The 13920-nt window shown below is 35.2% G+C and overlaps 1 protein-coding gene across 1 annotated transcript in view; it reads right to left on the bottom strand.

The window, feature by feature from the left end:
• Positions 1–13920, bottom strand: part of IL6R (interleukin 6 receptor) — a 132283-nt gene that overhangs the window by 88045 nt on the left and 30318 nt on the right. The window contains exons 3-4 of the mRNA XM_053695579.1: positions 2933–3056; positions 934–1109 (exon numbers count right to left, since the gene is read on the bottom strand). Of these exons, the coding sequence (XP_053551554.1) occupies positions 934–1109; positions 2933–3056 (300 nt within the window). The remainder of the gene's footprint in view (positions 1–933; positions 1110–2932; positions 3057–13920) is intronic.

The raw sequence follows: 13920 nt of genomic DNA, 5'->3' as shown, positions 1-13920 counted from the left end.
CTTAAAGTTCACCTGCAAAAGAAAAAAAGGGAGTTTAAAGATTTAATCCCCAAACCCGTACTTACCTCACCTGCCTTTTCTGGTTTCCTCAACAGCGTGTCACAGGCGCGTTGTCTAATCACAGAACATCAGATTGTGCCGTTGAACTACATGTAGCGCGCTCTCATGCTGGGTAAAGCTGTCGGCTGTTTAAGAAACCAGAAGAGCAGAAGAGACTGGCGAGGAAGGTAAGGTAAGTACGGGTTTGGGGGGATTAAATCTTTAAAATCCTTTTTTCTTTTGCAGGTGTCACAAAAGAAAGTTGACTGGCACCTTAAGTTGTGCCAGTGGATATTTATAGATTCATTCAAACATAGGTCCCATTCCAATCCATCAGTAATCCCCATGTACAAACACTATAGTGATTTTTCTAAACCATTCTAATCCAATCGAAAAGTCTCCATTGGTGAAACCACTCATCTAAGTAAAAAATATAAACACCCCAAACCCAACAAAAAATATATAAAAAAACAAACAAAAAACAAGCAAGCCTATTCTTGTTTTTGAAAGAACCTTCACTGATCGCCATGGAAACAAACGTTATAGGCTTTACCTACATGTTTAGCTATGATCAGCAATTTGACAATTACATACTGTAACAACTTAGAACACTTTTTTTTATTTGAATGTCCTTTAAAAGAACATGAAAATTAAATCTGAATTTGAAAACTTTCCATTTTGATTATCAAGTGTACCTCTTTTTTTGGTATTCGTTGTTGATCACATTTCTTGATCACTATATGGAGTTATGTTTGCAACAATGTTTTAACAATACAGGCGGATCTTGACATGTACACAATCCTGAGCCCATATATAAAAAAATTGGAAATATCCATGTCCCTTTTAGAAGTACAGTAAGTATTATATTTCTCAGACAGACATGTGACACATTACATATACTGCTTGTATCCATCAGGAGGGTGTTGCTGCCCCGTCTGTCTGTACGGCTGGTCACACACATTGTCACCATGTGTTTGTCTGAGTCTCCTTCCGGTATTTTTAGATGACATCTGAATCGCTGGGCTGAAGTGTTGTGGGAACAGGGTATGAGTGTTGGAGAGGAGCTGATCCTACAAGAGACCTCACATTATTATCACACAGGCCCCAAGTCAGAACACGCTGTTGTCTGAAATGTCATCACAGAAAATGCAGCATGTCTGCAGAAAGAACAAGACACATGCAGGAACTCTTAGCACTTTCACTTTGCAGTGCTGCTCCACATTAGACTGTTCTCTTCAAACAGAGCTTTGCTCTGGCTGCAATGTGTAAGTTTTCATTAAAACAGTGCAGAGAATAGTCAAATATGGAGCAACACTGCAAAGCAGCAGTGACTGGCTCTCAGGGATTTTTTTTTAACCCCGCCCCCTAGCCTTTCCCAGTTTGCAAAGCTGTGACTTCTGAAGATAAGATGTTCTTGTGAGCAATGCACCTTTTTTAATACTGCATTTCTACCTTGTGATGTTAGACTAATAAAAAAGGAAACAAATTTGAAATTTTGAACACATTTGAATTTCAAAACTTTATTTTTGTTTTTGACTGCAGATAATTTGCAAAGCAATTTTCAACTGCTGCACTTTATTATACAAGTTTAAAAGTTGCTTTACTCTCTAGTTTATCAACACATCATCCGATCGAGATGATTGACACACCCTGCTAGTGGCCAATTGGCCACGAGTGAGCAGGGGCGGTATTGCACAAGCATTTCACTTGAATGCGCTGTCAGCATTTAGAGAGGTCAAGCGGACATGATTCGCAACATCGAATCATGTCCGCTCGACCTTTATTACATCTACCTCATAGTCTACCCCATAGACCTTTATTAAATCTACCTCATAGTCTACCCCATAGTCTTTGTCCTTATCACTTCTAGAGATAGTCTTTTCCATGAATCAACCACGTTTTCTGTAAGGAAGTGCTTTCGAAATTACTCCTCAAACTACTCCCCTCAACTTGAGATCATTACCTCTAGTTATAATGTTGCTCTTTTTATAGCTTTCAGCCTCATCTTTATGAAATCCCTTAAAGGGACATGAAACCACACATTTTCTTTCATGATACAGACAGCGAATACAATTATAAACAACTTTCCAATTTACTTCTATTATCAAATTTTCTTTGTTGTCTTGGGATCCTTTGTAGAAATGGGGGGAGGTAAGCTTAGGAGCATACACTTGTCTGCAGCACATTTTTACAGCAGTTTTGCAAGAATGTCATACATTTGCAAGAGCACTAGATGGAAGCAGTTTGTCCTGCCATGTGGTGCTCCAGACATGTGTATGGTACCTACTCAGGTATCTCTTCAACAAAGAATACCATGAGAAGTTGAGAACAAAGCAAATTTTTTGTTTCATGTCCCTTTAATATACTTGAAGATTTCTCTCATAACCCACCTCTTTTCTCTAATCTCTAAACACCTAGTACATCAGACACTTCTTACTTGCTCACACACCAGTCTCATAGCCACATATTCACTGACATTTTCAGACCTAGATTTACTTATACAAGATTGGTCTCTTCAATCACTGAAAATTCTGCTCCCCCCCCTCAGCACATCAGGTTTTAGGCTTATATTTTTTGTTAGAGGGTGTAACGTTTTTTTTTTTAATGTAATTTCCAAAGTAAATGTTAAAATTTCAGTGCGTGTGTGTATTTGTGTATGTATGATTATGGTGAGTGTGTGTGGGTTTATGGTGTGTGTATAGTGCAGTGTAGTGTGTGTGTAGTGACACTCAAATAGTGCTGACCCCCCCAAATCTGTTGCCCTAGGCAAGTGCCTTGTTTGCCTAAGCCAAAATATGTCCCTGCTTGCAAAACATGCTTATTGACCAAAGATAATGAACATTACCATGTGCACATAACTATTCTGGTTTGGGGTTGTAAGGCCTACACTTACTTCTTCTTCACCATAAGGAAAGTCTTTGTAGCTGGGGGGAGCATCTTCTGATGCCTCCACTCACAGATAATGGTACTTGCTGGATGTCTGAGATAGCAATGAAACTCTGGCTGCTCCAGTTCCCCTAAGAATAAAAGCGAATATCAGCTATGTGGACAACTTTAACTAAAAAAAAGTATGCATAATCATTAAAATTGTGGGGACTCTGAGTCATTCTAATAAAAATGGAATCACTCTGAAAGGGTATAACAAACATTTTCAAATTCGGAGCAAGTCCCCCCCAGACACACAAACTCACACACACACACCTCCATTGAGACACAGTTTCTGTTTTTGAGCATTTCCAGAACCAGCTGTTAACACTGGCCTAAAAAATTAAACTTGTCTGGGACTGTGAGTTAGCAGCTATCACACTTTGCAACACAGCATGAAGAAAGGTGAACCCTAAGTTCCCTGTGAGCTGTGATCTGCTTTCCATAAAAAATATCAGTCTTGCGGGAGGGGGGCATTTAGGCTTAACATGTAAAACCTATAAAGGAAAAAGTCTTAATGACTATGGTAAATACTCAAAGAAAATGTCAACTATGCTCAGTGAAATCTTTCTCTAGCCTACTCCCTGGCACTGTGAGACATACAATATAAAATTAATTTGTAGATTTTAGAAATATATTGAAAAAAATGGCCTCTGCGCTGTGAGTATTTACACAAAGCTGCTAAAAATGAATATAAGGAATCCCCAAACTCCTTAATTTAAAAAATTAGGACTAGAGTAATCACTTTAACTGCAAACTGTAGCTAAGTGATAAGTTATTTAGCTGCACTATCCAAAGATAGCTTAATGAGTGTAGTATACTAATGTCTAGATAATCCTATATTAGCACAACTATATAAAATGTATTTAAAATATATTTATTACAATGCGAAAACAAAAAACAGAAAAATCAAATCAAATCAATACAAGCATATAATAATTAGACCAGTCAGATACACATAATAAATGGATAAAAAGCAGAACATATAAAGCATAACATATATAGCATACAAACAAGACCAATGAGATGATGTTGATGAGATGATATGGTTCCAATGTAATGGATTGTGGCATATGTGGCAAGCCGTATTAGTAAAGCAGACACATGTGTTTAATAGACACAGCGATGTTAACAAGGTTAGCGTTTTACTTTTTCCTTCCCAAAATTGCAGAGTTGGCAAAACTGCAGAATAGAGGCGAGAAGAGAGGACAAGAGAATCCTTTTACAAACACAAAATGAGTTCAAATTGGCAAGGTGTTTACTAATACTTACACCGGAAGCCAAGTGATGTTCCTCTGTGTTTGCTACTCCAGGCGGCAGATTTCAAACGGTCCTGTGCTTCCCTGGAGAGATCAAGTTACACAGCTTAGGAAAATGTTTGCAGCAGTCAGTTCAATGTGGCTACGGAAGCCCAAGTGGTCCAGTATTAGAGTAACGCGTTTCGGCTGTACGCAGCCTTTCTCAAACTCAATACTGTTGTGAATGGGACGATAGTATTTATTTACTCGTCTTAAAGGGATAGATATACCCATTTTTTTCTTTCTTTAGTTTGCAGAATATAAATGTCCAACATATAATAACAATGCAATTTTGCTATGGGGATATATTATGCAGTAAAAGGAGAAATCCTGGCAACAGATTATATATAAAAAACATAAAATTGATGGATAAAGTCCAACATATGATAACAGTGCAATTTTTGCTATGGGGATATATTATGCAGTAAAAGAAGAAATCCTGGCAACATATTATATATAAAAAACACATAAAATTGATGGATAAATAACATCGTTAAAAAACATAAAAGGACCAAATGCAGTATATTAAAGTTACATTGTTTTTTTAAAAAGGATCGCACTAATTCTAAGCTTAACCTTCAAAACTTTCTTATATCAAAACTACATGTAGAAAACTTAAAAGGGGAATTTATTAGATTGTATAGATCATAAAAAATCTTTTAAAACCTATAGAATAGAAAAAAACTAATTATTTAAGATATTAATAAGTCTTACTCAAATTACACACTTATCTGCATATGTATATACATATGGATCCATACGCATATCCATATACAATATTCCTAATCAGTATATTTATTGCTATTATTTTATAATTTTATAATTTTATACTCCTCAAATTCTAGTAGATTGAGGTTAGAATATTAGGATATAAGAATATATTAAAAAACTTAGGATATTAAAATATTAGAGATCATTAGGATATATTAAAATATTAAAAAATTAAAAAATTAAAAGACAGTACATTTACTTCAGATTGGATTTTAAGGGCACGTTTTGATTATGGCTTAGATCTTAATATTTCAAATAACAATTTAAGTCCAATTCCAAGTTTAGGCCTTGTGGAGTCAGGGTACCTAGTTGGAAAATCCACTTCCCTTCTCTTTTTAGGACTTCATTATGAAGATCCCCTCCTCTCCAATTTTTGGATACTAGATCTATACCCATGAATTTAAAATCCTTAAGATTGGCATTATTACAGGTAGCAAAATGTCTTGGCACTGGGAGGTCTTTATTACGGTCCTTGTCGTGGTGCTCAATTGACAGGATATGCTCTCTTATCCTATCACGTAGGGGCCTTTCCGATTCCCCTACGTATTGAGCACCACATTTACATTCTATGACATAAATTACGTTTCTATCTGTGCACCGAATCATTTGTTGAATTTTAAAAGTTTCTCCTGTGATATTAGATTTTACCTCTTTTTTCTTCATTCCATATTGGCAGGACTTACACTTATGGCATGGGTAATATCCTTTAAGGTCTTTTCCCCATAAGTCCTTTTTCTTTATTTCTTGTTTTCTTTTTAGATCTGAAGGGGCGAGTCTCATTTTAAGATTTTTTGCTTTTTTATACACAATTTGTGGTTTATCTGGTATAAGTGGACCTATCTTCTCATCTGATTTTAAAATACTCCAATGTTTCCTTAGGATTTTTTCTATTATATTTTTATTGCCACTATATGTTGTAATAAACGGTAAAAACTTTGCTTCATTTATTTTGTTTCTCTCAGTTAAATCAGTTTGTTTTCCCTTTAGGATTAGGTCTCGGTCTAAATCACGTACATTTCCTATTGTTTTGTTTAATATGTCACTATCATAGCCCCTATTGATGAATTTCTCTTTTAAAATATTTGACTGTATATCATAATCATGTAGGGTACTGCAGTTCTTTCTAATTCATACGAACTGTCCCTTTGGGATGTTTTCCTTCCATTGTGTGTGGTGACAACTTAATTGATGTATGTAGTTATTAGCGTCCACCTGTTTAAAATGTGTTTTTGAAAGTAACTTATTTCCGTTTACAAATATTTTTAAATCTAAAATTGTATATTTGTTTGACTCTTAGCACATGTAAATTTTAAATTTTTAACATTTGTATTCATGGATTTAATGAACTCATCTAGACCCTCCTCACTACCGTGCCAAATCATGAAGATATCATCTATGTACCGCCGATAGGTAACCAGGCCCGACCCCAGCACGCTATCTGTTAGGAAATCTTTTTCCCATAAACCCATAAACAGATTGGCGTAGCTGGGGGCAAACCTGGTCCCCATGGTGGTACCTTGCTGTTGATTATAAAAGACATCCATAAAAGTGAAATAATTGTGATTTAAAATATACTCTATACAATTTAAAATAAAACCCTTAGGGGTATATCTATCCAATTAAGACGAGTAAATAAATACCATCGTCCCATTCACAACAGTATTGAGTTTGAGAAAGGCTGCGTACAGCCGAAACGCGTTACTCTAATACTGGACCACTTGGGCTTCCGTAGCCACATTGAACTGACTGCTGCAAACATTTTCCTAAGCTGTGTAACTTGATCTCTCCAGGGAAGCACAGGACCGTTTGAAATCTGCCGCCTGGAGTAACAAACACAGAGGAACATCACTTGGCTTCCGGTGTAAGTATTAGTAAACACCTTGCCAATTTGAACTCATTTTGTGTTTGTAAAAGGATTCTCTTGTCCTCTCTTCTCGTGTGATATCCCTTTAAGACTTTCTGACTATCAGCACTTCCTCCTATTTAAGGAAGTGCTTCTCCATTACTCAGTGCCTGAAAATTAAAGTGGATTCTCTCATCCTGTGCTACTGCTCATTTCAAGCAGTTTATTTTTCCCTTTCAGGTCTAAAGTATTTTATATTTTTTGAAGGCTGATTGTAACTCAAAGTTTGCTGCACTTCTTTCCTGATTCCTTTTGGACCGTTACTTCTAATCATATTCCTACGCTTCCGGAACTCTATCACTCACAGCTGAAGCCGCACTCACACATGCTGCTACCGGACGCCGCTCTCTAATATTCTCCGGTTTAGTATTTACTCTGCTGCTAATACCGCTCTCCACGCTTCACCATCGTTTCTGGGGAAATCTGGTCTTATCACCACGCTGGTATTGGTATCGTATTGTATACAAAGTTTATGGTTTACAAATATAACGCTAAGTGTCATTACTTACCTTAGCTGTATTTCACTGAATTAACCTCTTCCTTGCTGCTCAATATTGCGTGTGTGTTGGAACATTGTATATATATTTTAGAGTGTTTGTGTGAGTGCGTGAAACTAAAGGAAAGTTACTTGAACATTACTTTACTAAGATTTGAACTTTATCAACTCATTTCATATCCTGAATATAAAGGAATTTTTCTCATTTTTTCTTTGATCATAAACGAATCATTGTTTATATATTAGAAGCTTAATAAGCTTCTCACATAAGAATTACTATTATCATTCATAGAGGTATAATCCATACTTTTCATTTCAATTACTAAAAGTAAATGCTCACCTTGTGCATGCGAGTATATTAAGTTATATATACTTGCTGTTTACAAGAAAAGAGCTACATTTCCTTTATTTTATTTTTCTCTAAAGTTTGGTGAGACAAATTTATCACACATATCACAGAATTTTCAGGCCATAAAAAGAAAGTTTTTTTTTTTATTTTGGAATATGGATCCTAATGAAATTAAAAATGAATTTTCTAATATTCATCAGAAATTAGAATATCTTGCTAGAGCATTAACAGAGGTACAAACTGAAAATAAAGCTCTCAAAACCATAATAAAAGATTGTATGTCAGGGAAAGAAGCAGGAATTGCTGAACCTCACATACAATACCCACAACCATTTTCTGGCAAACGCAGCGAATTCAGGGATTTTAAAAGTGCATGTAAACTTCTTTTCTCACTTAGACCTAAAACATATCATAGTGAAAGGATAAAGGTCTGTACCACTATTTCCTTCCTACAGGGGGAGCCACGCTCCTGGGCCAATAGATTCTTTGAAAGTGAACATTCAATATTGGATTCGCTTGAAGAATTTTTTTTAGCTATGACTGCCTTGTATGAGGATTCCCACACTCAAATAACAGCTGAAAATAAATTAAGATCTATGAAACAAGGGAAAAGAAACATTGAAGAATACTTAAAAAAGAATAAGACTTTAACAGCAAGGCAAGCAAGGTGGTCACTCTTTCTAGATCGCTTTAACTTTCTAATAACTTATAAACCTGGGAGTCTAAACACAAAGGCAGATGCACTTTCACGTATTTATGAGTTACTTCCACATGAACAACCTAACTTCACTATTCCTCCAGAAAAGATAATAGGTACTTTAACACCCTTAGAAGAAGAGATTTACAGCGCTCTAAAACATGATTCAATACCATTACAAAATTGTTCCAAAGATCCTACTACAGGTCTTTTTTATCATGAAGAAAAGTTATACATACCTGAGAAAATAAGATCTTCCATTCTCACACATACCCATGATGACACCATATCTGGTCACCCAGGGATACAGAAAACCATTGAACTTACCCGTCGTAAGTTTTGGTGGCCAGGGATGAATAAATACATTTATGATTATGTCTCTAGGTGTGAGAATTGTGCTAGAAATAAAATTGAACATAAAAAACCCATAGGGTTACTTAGACCTCTGCCCATTCCAGATAAACCATGGAGTACTATTGCCATGGATTTTATAGTGGAGTTACCTGCATCACAACAATATAACACTATCATGGTAGTAGTCGACCATTTAACAAGACTGGCTCATTTTATTCCACTTAAGGGATTACCAACTGCCATGACTACAGCTAAAGTATTTCTTGATCAGGTTGTAAGACTACATGGTTTACCCTCTAATATTATTACTGACAGGGGTACCCAATTCACCTCTTCGTTCTGGAGATCTTTGTGTAAATTACTGAAAATTGATCATCGCTACACTACTGCTTTTCATCCTCAGACAAATGGGTTGACAGAAAGACTCAACCAGACTATTGAACACTTTTTACGTTGTTATATTTCACATTTACAAGATGACTGGCTAATTTACCTTCCTATGGCTGAATTTACTCATAATAATTCATTCTGTTCCTCAACCAAAACATCCCCCTTCTTCGCAACTTATGGGTACCATCCTAATACTATAACCTTGTCCCACAAAACAGTGAATTCCCCTTCAGCTTTAGATTTTTCTTCCAAGCTTCAAGATCGATTAAGAGTATTGAAAAAACATCTAGCTGAAGCTAAGGAATACCAAAAGAAATACTATGATCGGAAACATTCAATTGGACCTGAATATAAAATAGGTGACCTAGTATTACTCTCTACTAAAAACCTCAAACTTCAGGTCCCTAGCAAGAAATTGGCTAACCAATTTCTGGGACCTTACCCTGTGGAGCAGGTAATAAATCCCAATGTGGTCAAGCTCACGTTACCCAAGGACTACAAGTTTCATCCCACCTTCCATATTTCATTACTAAAACCTTTTGATTCAATGACACGTACGACAGTTGATCTTCCACCTCCTATCTCAGTGGATCTTCCAGAGGAATTTGAAGTTGAATCTATATTGGATTCTAGGATTCGACGACAAAGATTGGAATATCTCATCAGATGGAAGGGTTATGGTCCAGAGGATGATTCCTGGCATCTTCATTCGGAAGTTCATGCCCCTCGTCTGGTGAAGTCATTCCATCATCGTTACCCCCTTAAACCTGGTCTGGAATCCCCGGGGGTGATTCCCTGAGAAGGGGGGGATGTGATATCCCTTTAAGACTTTCTGACTATCAGCACTTCCTCCTATTTAAGGAAGTGCTTCTCCATTACTCAGTGCCTGAAAATTAAAGTGGATTCTCTCATCCTGTGCTACTGCTCATTTCAAGCAGTTTATTTTTCCCTTTCAGGTCTAAAGTATTTTATATTTTTTGAAGGCTGATTGTAACTCAAAGTTTGCTGCACTTCTTTCCTGATTCCTTTTGGACCGTTACTTCTAATCATATTCCTACGCTTCCGGAACTCTATCACTCACAGCTGAAGCCGCACTCACACATGCTGCTACCGGACGCCGCTCTCTAATATTCTCCGGTTTAGTATTTACTCTGCTGCTAATACCGCTCTCCACGCTTCACCATCGTTTCTGGGGAAATCTGGTCTTATCACCACGCTGGTATTGGTATCGTATTGTATACAAAGTTTATGGTTTACAAATATAACGCTAAGTGTCATTACTTACCTGAGCTGTATTTCACTGAATTAACCTCCTCCTTGCTGCTCAATATTGCGTGTGTGTTGGAACATTGTATATATATTTTAGAGTGTTTGTGTGAGTGCGTGAAACTAAAGGAAAGTTACTTGAACATTACTTTACTAAGATTTGAACTTTATCAACTCATTTCATATCCTGAATATAAAGGAATTTTTCTCATTTTTTCTTTGATCATAAACGAATCATTGTTTATATATTAGAAGCTTAATAAGCTTCTCACATAAGAATTACTATTATCATTCATAGAGGTATAATCCATACTTTTCATTTCAATTACTAAAAGTAAATGCTCACCTTGTGCATGCGAGTATATTAAGTTATATATACTTGCTGTTTACAAGAAAAGAGCTACATTTCCTTTATTTTATTTTTCTCTAAAGTTTGGTGAGACAAATTTATCACACATATCACATCTCGCCTCTATTCTGTAGTTTTGCCAACTCTGCAATTTTGGGAAGGAAAAAGTAAAACGCTAACCTTGTTAACATCGCTGTGTCTATTAAACACATGTGTCTGCTTTACTAATACGGCTTGCCACATATGCCACAATCCATTACATTGGAACCATATCATCTCATCAACATCATCTCATTGGTCTCGTTTGTATGCTATATATGTTATGCTTTATATGTTCTGCTTTTTATCCATTTATTATGTGTATCTGACTGGTCTAATTATTATATGCTTGTATTGATTTGATTTTATTTTTCTGTTTTTTGTTTTCGCATTGTAATAAATATATTTTAAATACATTTTATATAGTTGTGCTAATATAGGATTATCTAGACATTAGTATACTACACTCATTAAGCTATCTTTGGATAGCGCAGCTAAATAACTTATCACTTAGCTACAGTTTGCAGTTAAAGTGATTACTCTAGTCCTAATTTTTTAAATTAAGGAGTTTGGGGATTCCTTATATTCATTTTTAGCAGCTTTGTGTAAATACTCACAGCGCAGAGGCCATTTTTTTCAATATATTACTTATTGTTCCAAATCCCCTTTAATAGCCATCTGCAGCAGTGAGTATGGTAGATACTAATAATGAAAACAATGTTTTTGAATACAGAACTAATCTTTATAAAGATATATATAATATGCTTTCTAATGATAAATTACATGTAGAAACAGCAATCACTACTGAAAAGCTGGATTTATTAGTAGAATTAATGAAAGAATTACAAACTAAAATGATAGCAGAATTTAAACATAGAACAGAATATATCTTTATTGAAAAATACTTGGAACATAAAAGAGTCCCAAGAGGGTTAAGAATAAAAAAAGAATGTTCTTTTAAAGTCGAAGAGGCTGATTTTAAAAACAAGTGGAATGAAATATTAGAAGAGGCTTCTTTTAAACTAATGAGACTAATTAAGGACCACAGAGGCGAAATTTTAAAACAACTAGAAATAGAAATTCGTCTCTTGGAAGAAAAAATTAATGAATATAAAGAGCTGGAAGAATATAAAATTAAAGAGAAAGAGATAAAGGCCCTAATGGACAAGACAAAGGAAGAAATTTTGGCATTAAAAATTAGGAAATTTGAAAGAGACCGTGATGACTATTTGTCTCACGAGAGTAAACCATTAAGGATAAATATATTTCACATAGATGGAGATATAATGAAAAGAATGAGGCCAGTAAGGATACTGCAGGGCAGTTTACTAATGAACAACAAAAAAACAGTGATAATAAGCAGAGTTCATCATCTAACTCCCAAAGAATTGAATCTAACAAAAGAAATGGTAATAATTATTATTATAACTATTCCAGAGGTGCTGAACCAAGGCATTATCAGAACAATTGGAATAGGATTAATAATTACCAAAATAGAGGAAATTTTGTCAGAACTAATTTTAATGAAGGTCACTATGATAGGAGAAATTTTGTTGGAGGTAGTTCTAATGAAAGTTACAATTACAATAGAAATTATTCTAATCAAAATGAAAATAGAACATCATATTTTATGAATGGATCGAATAGATTTTATAATGGAGATAGGGGAAGAAATTTTGAATTTGAAAGTAGAGACAATTGGAGGCAACAGAACTATAGGAATAGAAATTATGGAAATTATGGGAATTCTGATAGATATAGAGATCATGATTGGAGAAAAACACCCAATTTAAATAGAAATGGGGGGCAGGGTCCTCTCCCCACCTCAAATAGATTTGAAATACTGGATCCAACAAAAACGAATTCAGAATGTAACACCCCGGTAGGTCAGAAAGTGAAAGAAAAAAAGAAACACTTAGAAAATGGATATAAATCATCCTCCGCTTCTTCTTTATCTTCCTCCTCTTTTTTAGAATTAGGCCAAATAAAAAACACAAAACAATTACCCCAAAGGGAAGGAAGAAAAAGAAGGTCATCAGAAAGAGAGGAAGTAGAGGAGGATCAAGAAGGACAGAAAAAGACAAAAAGAACATAAGTCAAGAAAATAAGGGTGGGAATGGTATTTTTAATCTAAGTGGTAAAATACTTAACAAATCCCAAGAGCAAATTCTCAGCAAAGGTCTTACCTTTGCCCCTACTGCTAAATTAGATAAATTTGGAACTTATATAGACGCCCATAAATTTATCCGTAAATTAACAGTTAAAAGATGGTTTATAAGGAATGAACCAGAACTAAGACAGGAAAGTGCAACACAGGAAAAATTTAAACACACAAAACTGAGAGAAAAATCCTGCTTTTACCCAAAATATGACAAAGGGCCGCAGATAGAAACATTTGAAAAATTAATATTAAAGGAGATTGAAAATATTAATAAAACAAAAATAGGTAAACTAAGGAATAATTTAAGCAAAAAACAACTAATTACCATTAAAGAATTAGAAAAAGATGACAACCTAATAATTAAACCGGCCGATAAGGGCGGGGGGATTGTCGTCTTAGACAAAGAACAGTATATCAATATGTGTCAAGAAATTTTGGGAGATAATATCACATATAAAAAACTTGAAAAAAACCCCACAGATGAATATACCGACTCTCTTAAAGAATTATTGAATTCAGGAAATAAAATAGGGATACTAACAGAAAAAGAAATGCTATATCTACTGCCAAAGCATCCAAGGATACCTATTCTATATAGTTTACCAAAAATACATAAGTCCCTCATAAACCCCCCAGGAAGGCCAATAATTTCAGGGATTGGTTCTATAACCTCAAATTTATCTGAGTATATAGACTTATTCTTGCAAGAACATGTTAAAACTTTACCCTCTTACTTAAAGGATTCCAAAGACATACTAAATTTAATTAAAGACATTGAGTGGAAGGAAGGAGATTTCCTTGTCACTTGTGACGTTACATCCTTGTACACGTGCATAGCACATAAGGATGGCCTGAGGGCTGTTAAACATTTCCTAGACTTGGA

Source organism: Bombina bombina, chromosome 1, assembly GCF_027579735.1.
Source record: "Bombina bombina isolate aBomBom1 chromosome 1, aBomBom1.pri, whole genome shotgun sequence".
NCBI lineage: Eukaryota > Metazoa > Chordata > Amphibia > Anura > Bombinatoridae > Bombina > Bombina bombina.
This window is presented reverse-complemented; position numbering and strand designations above follow the sequence as displayed.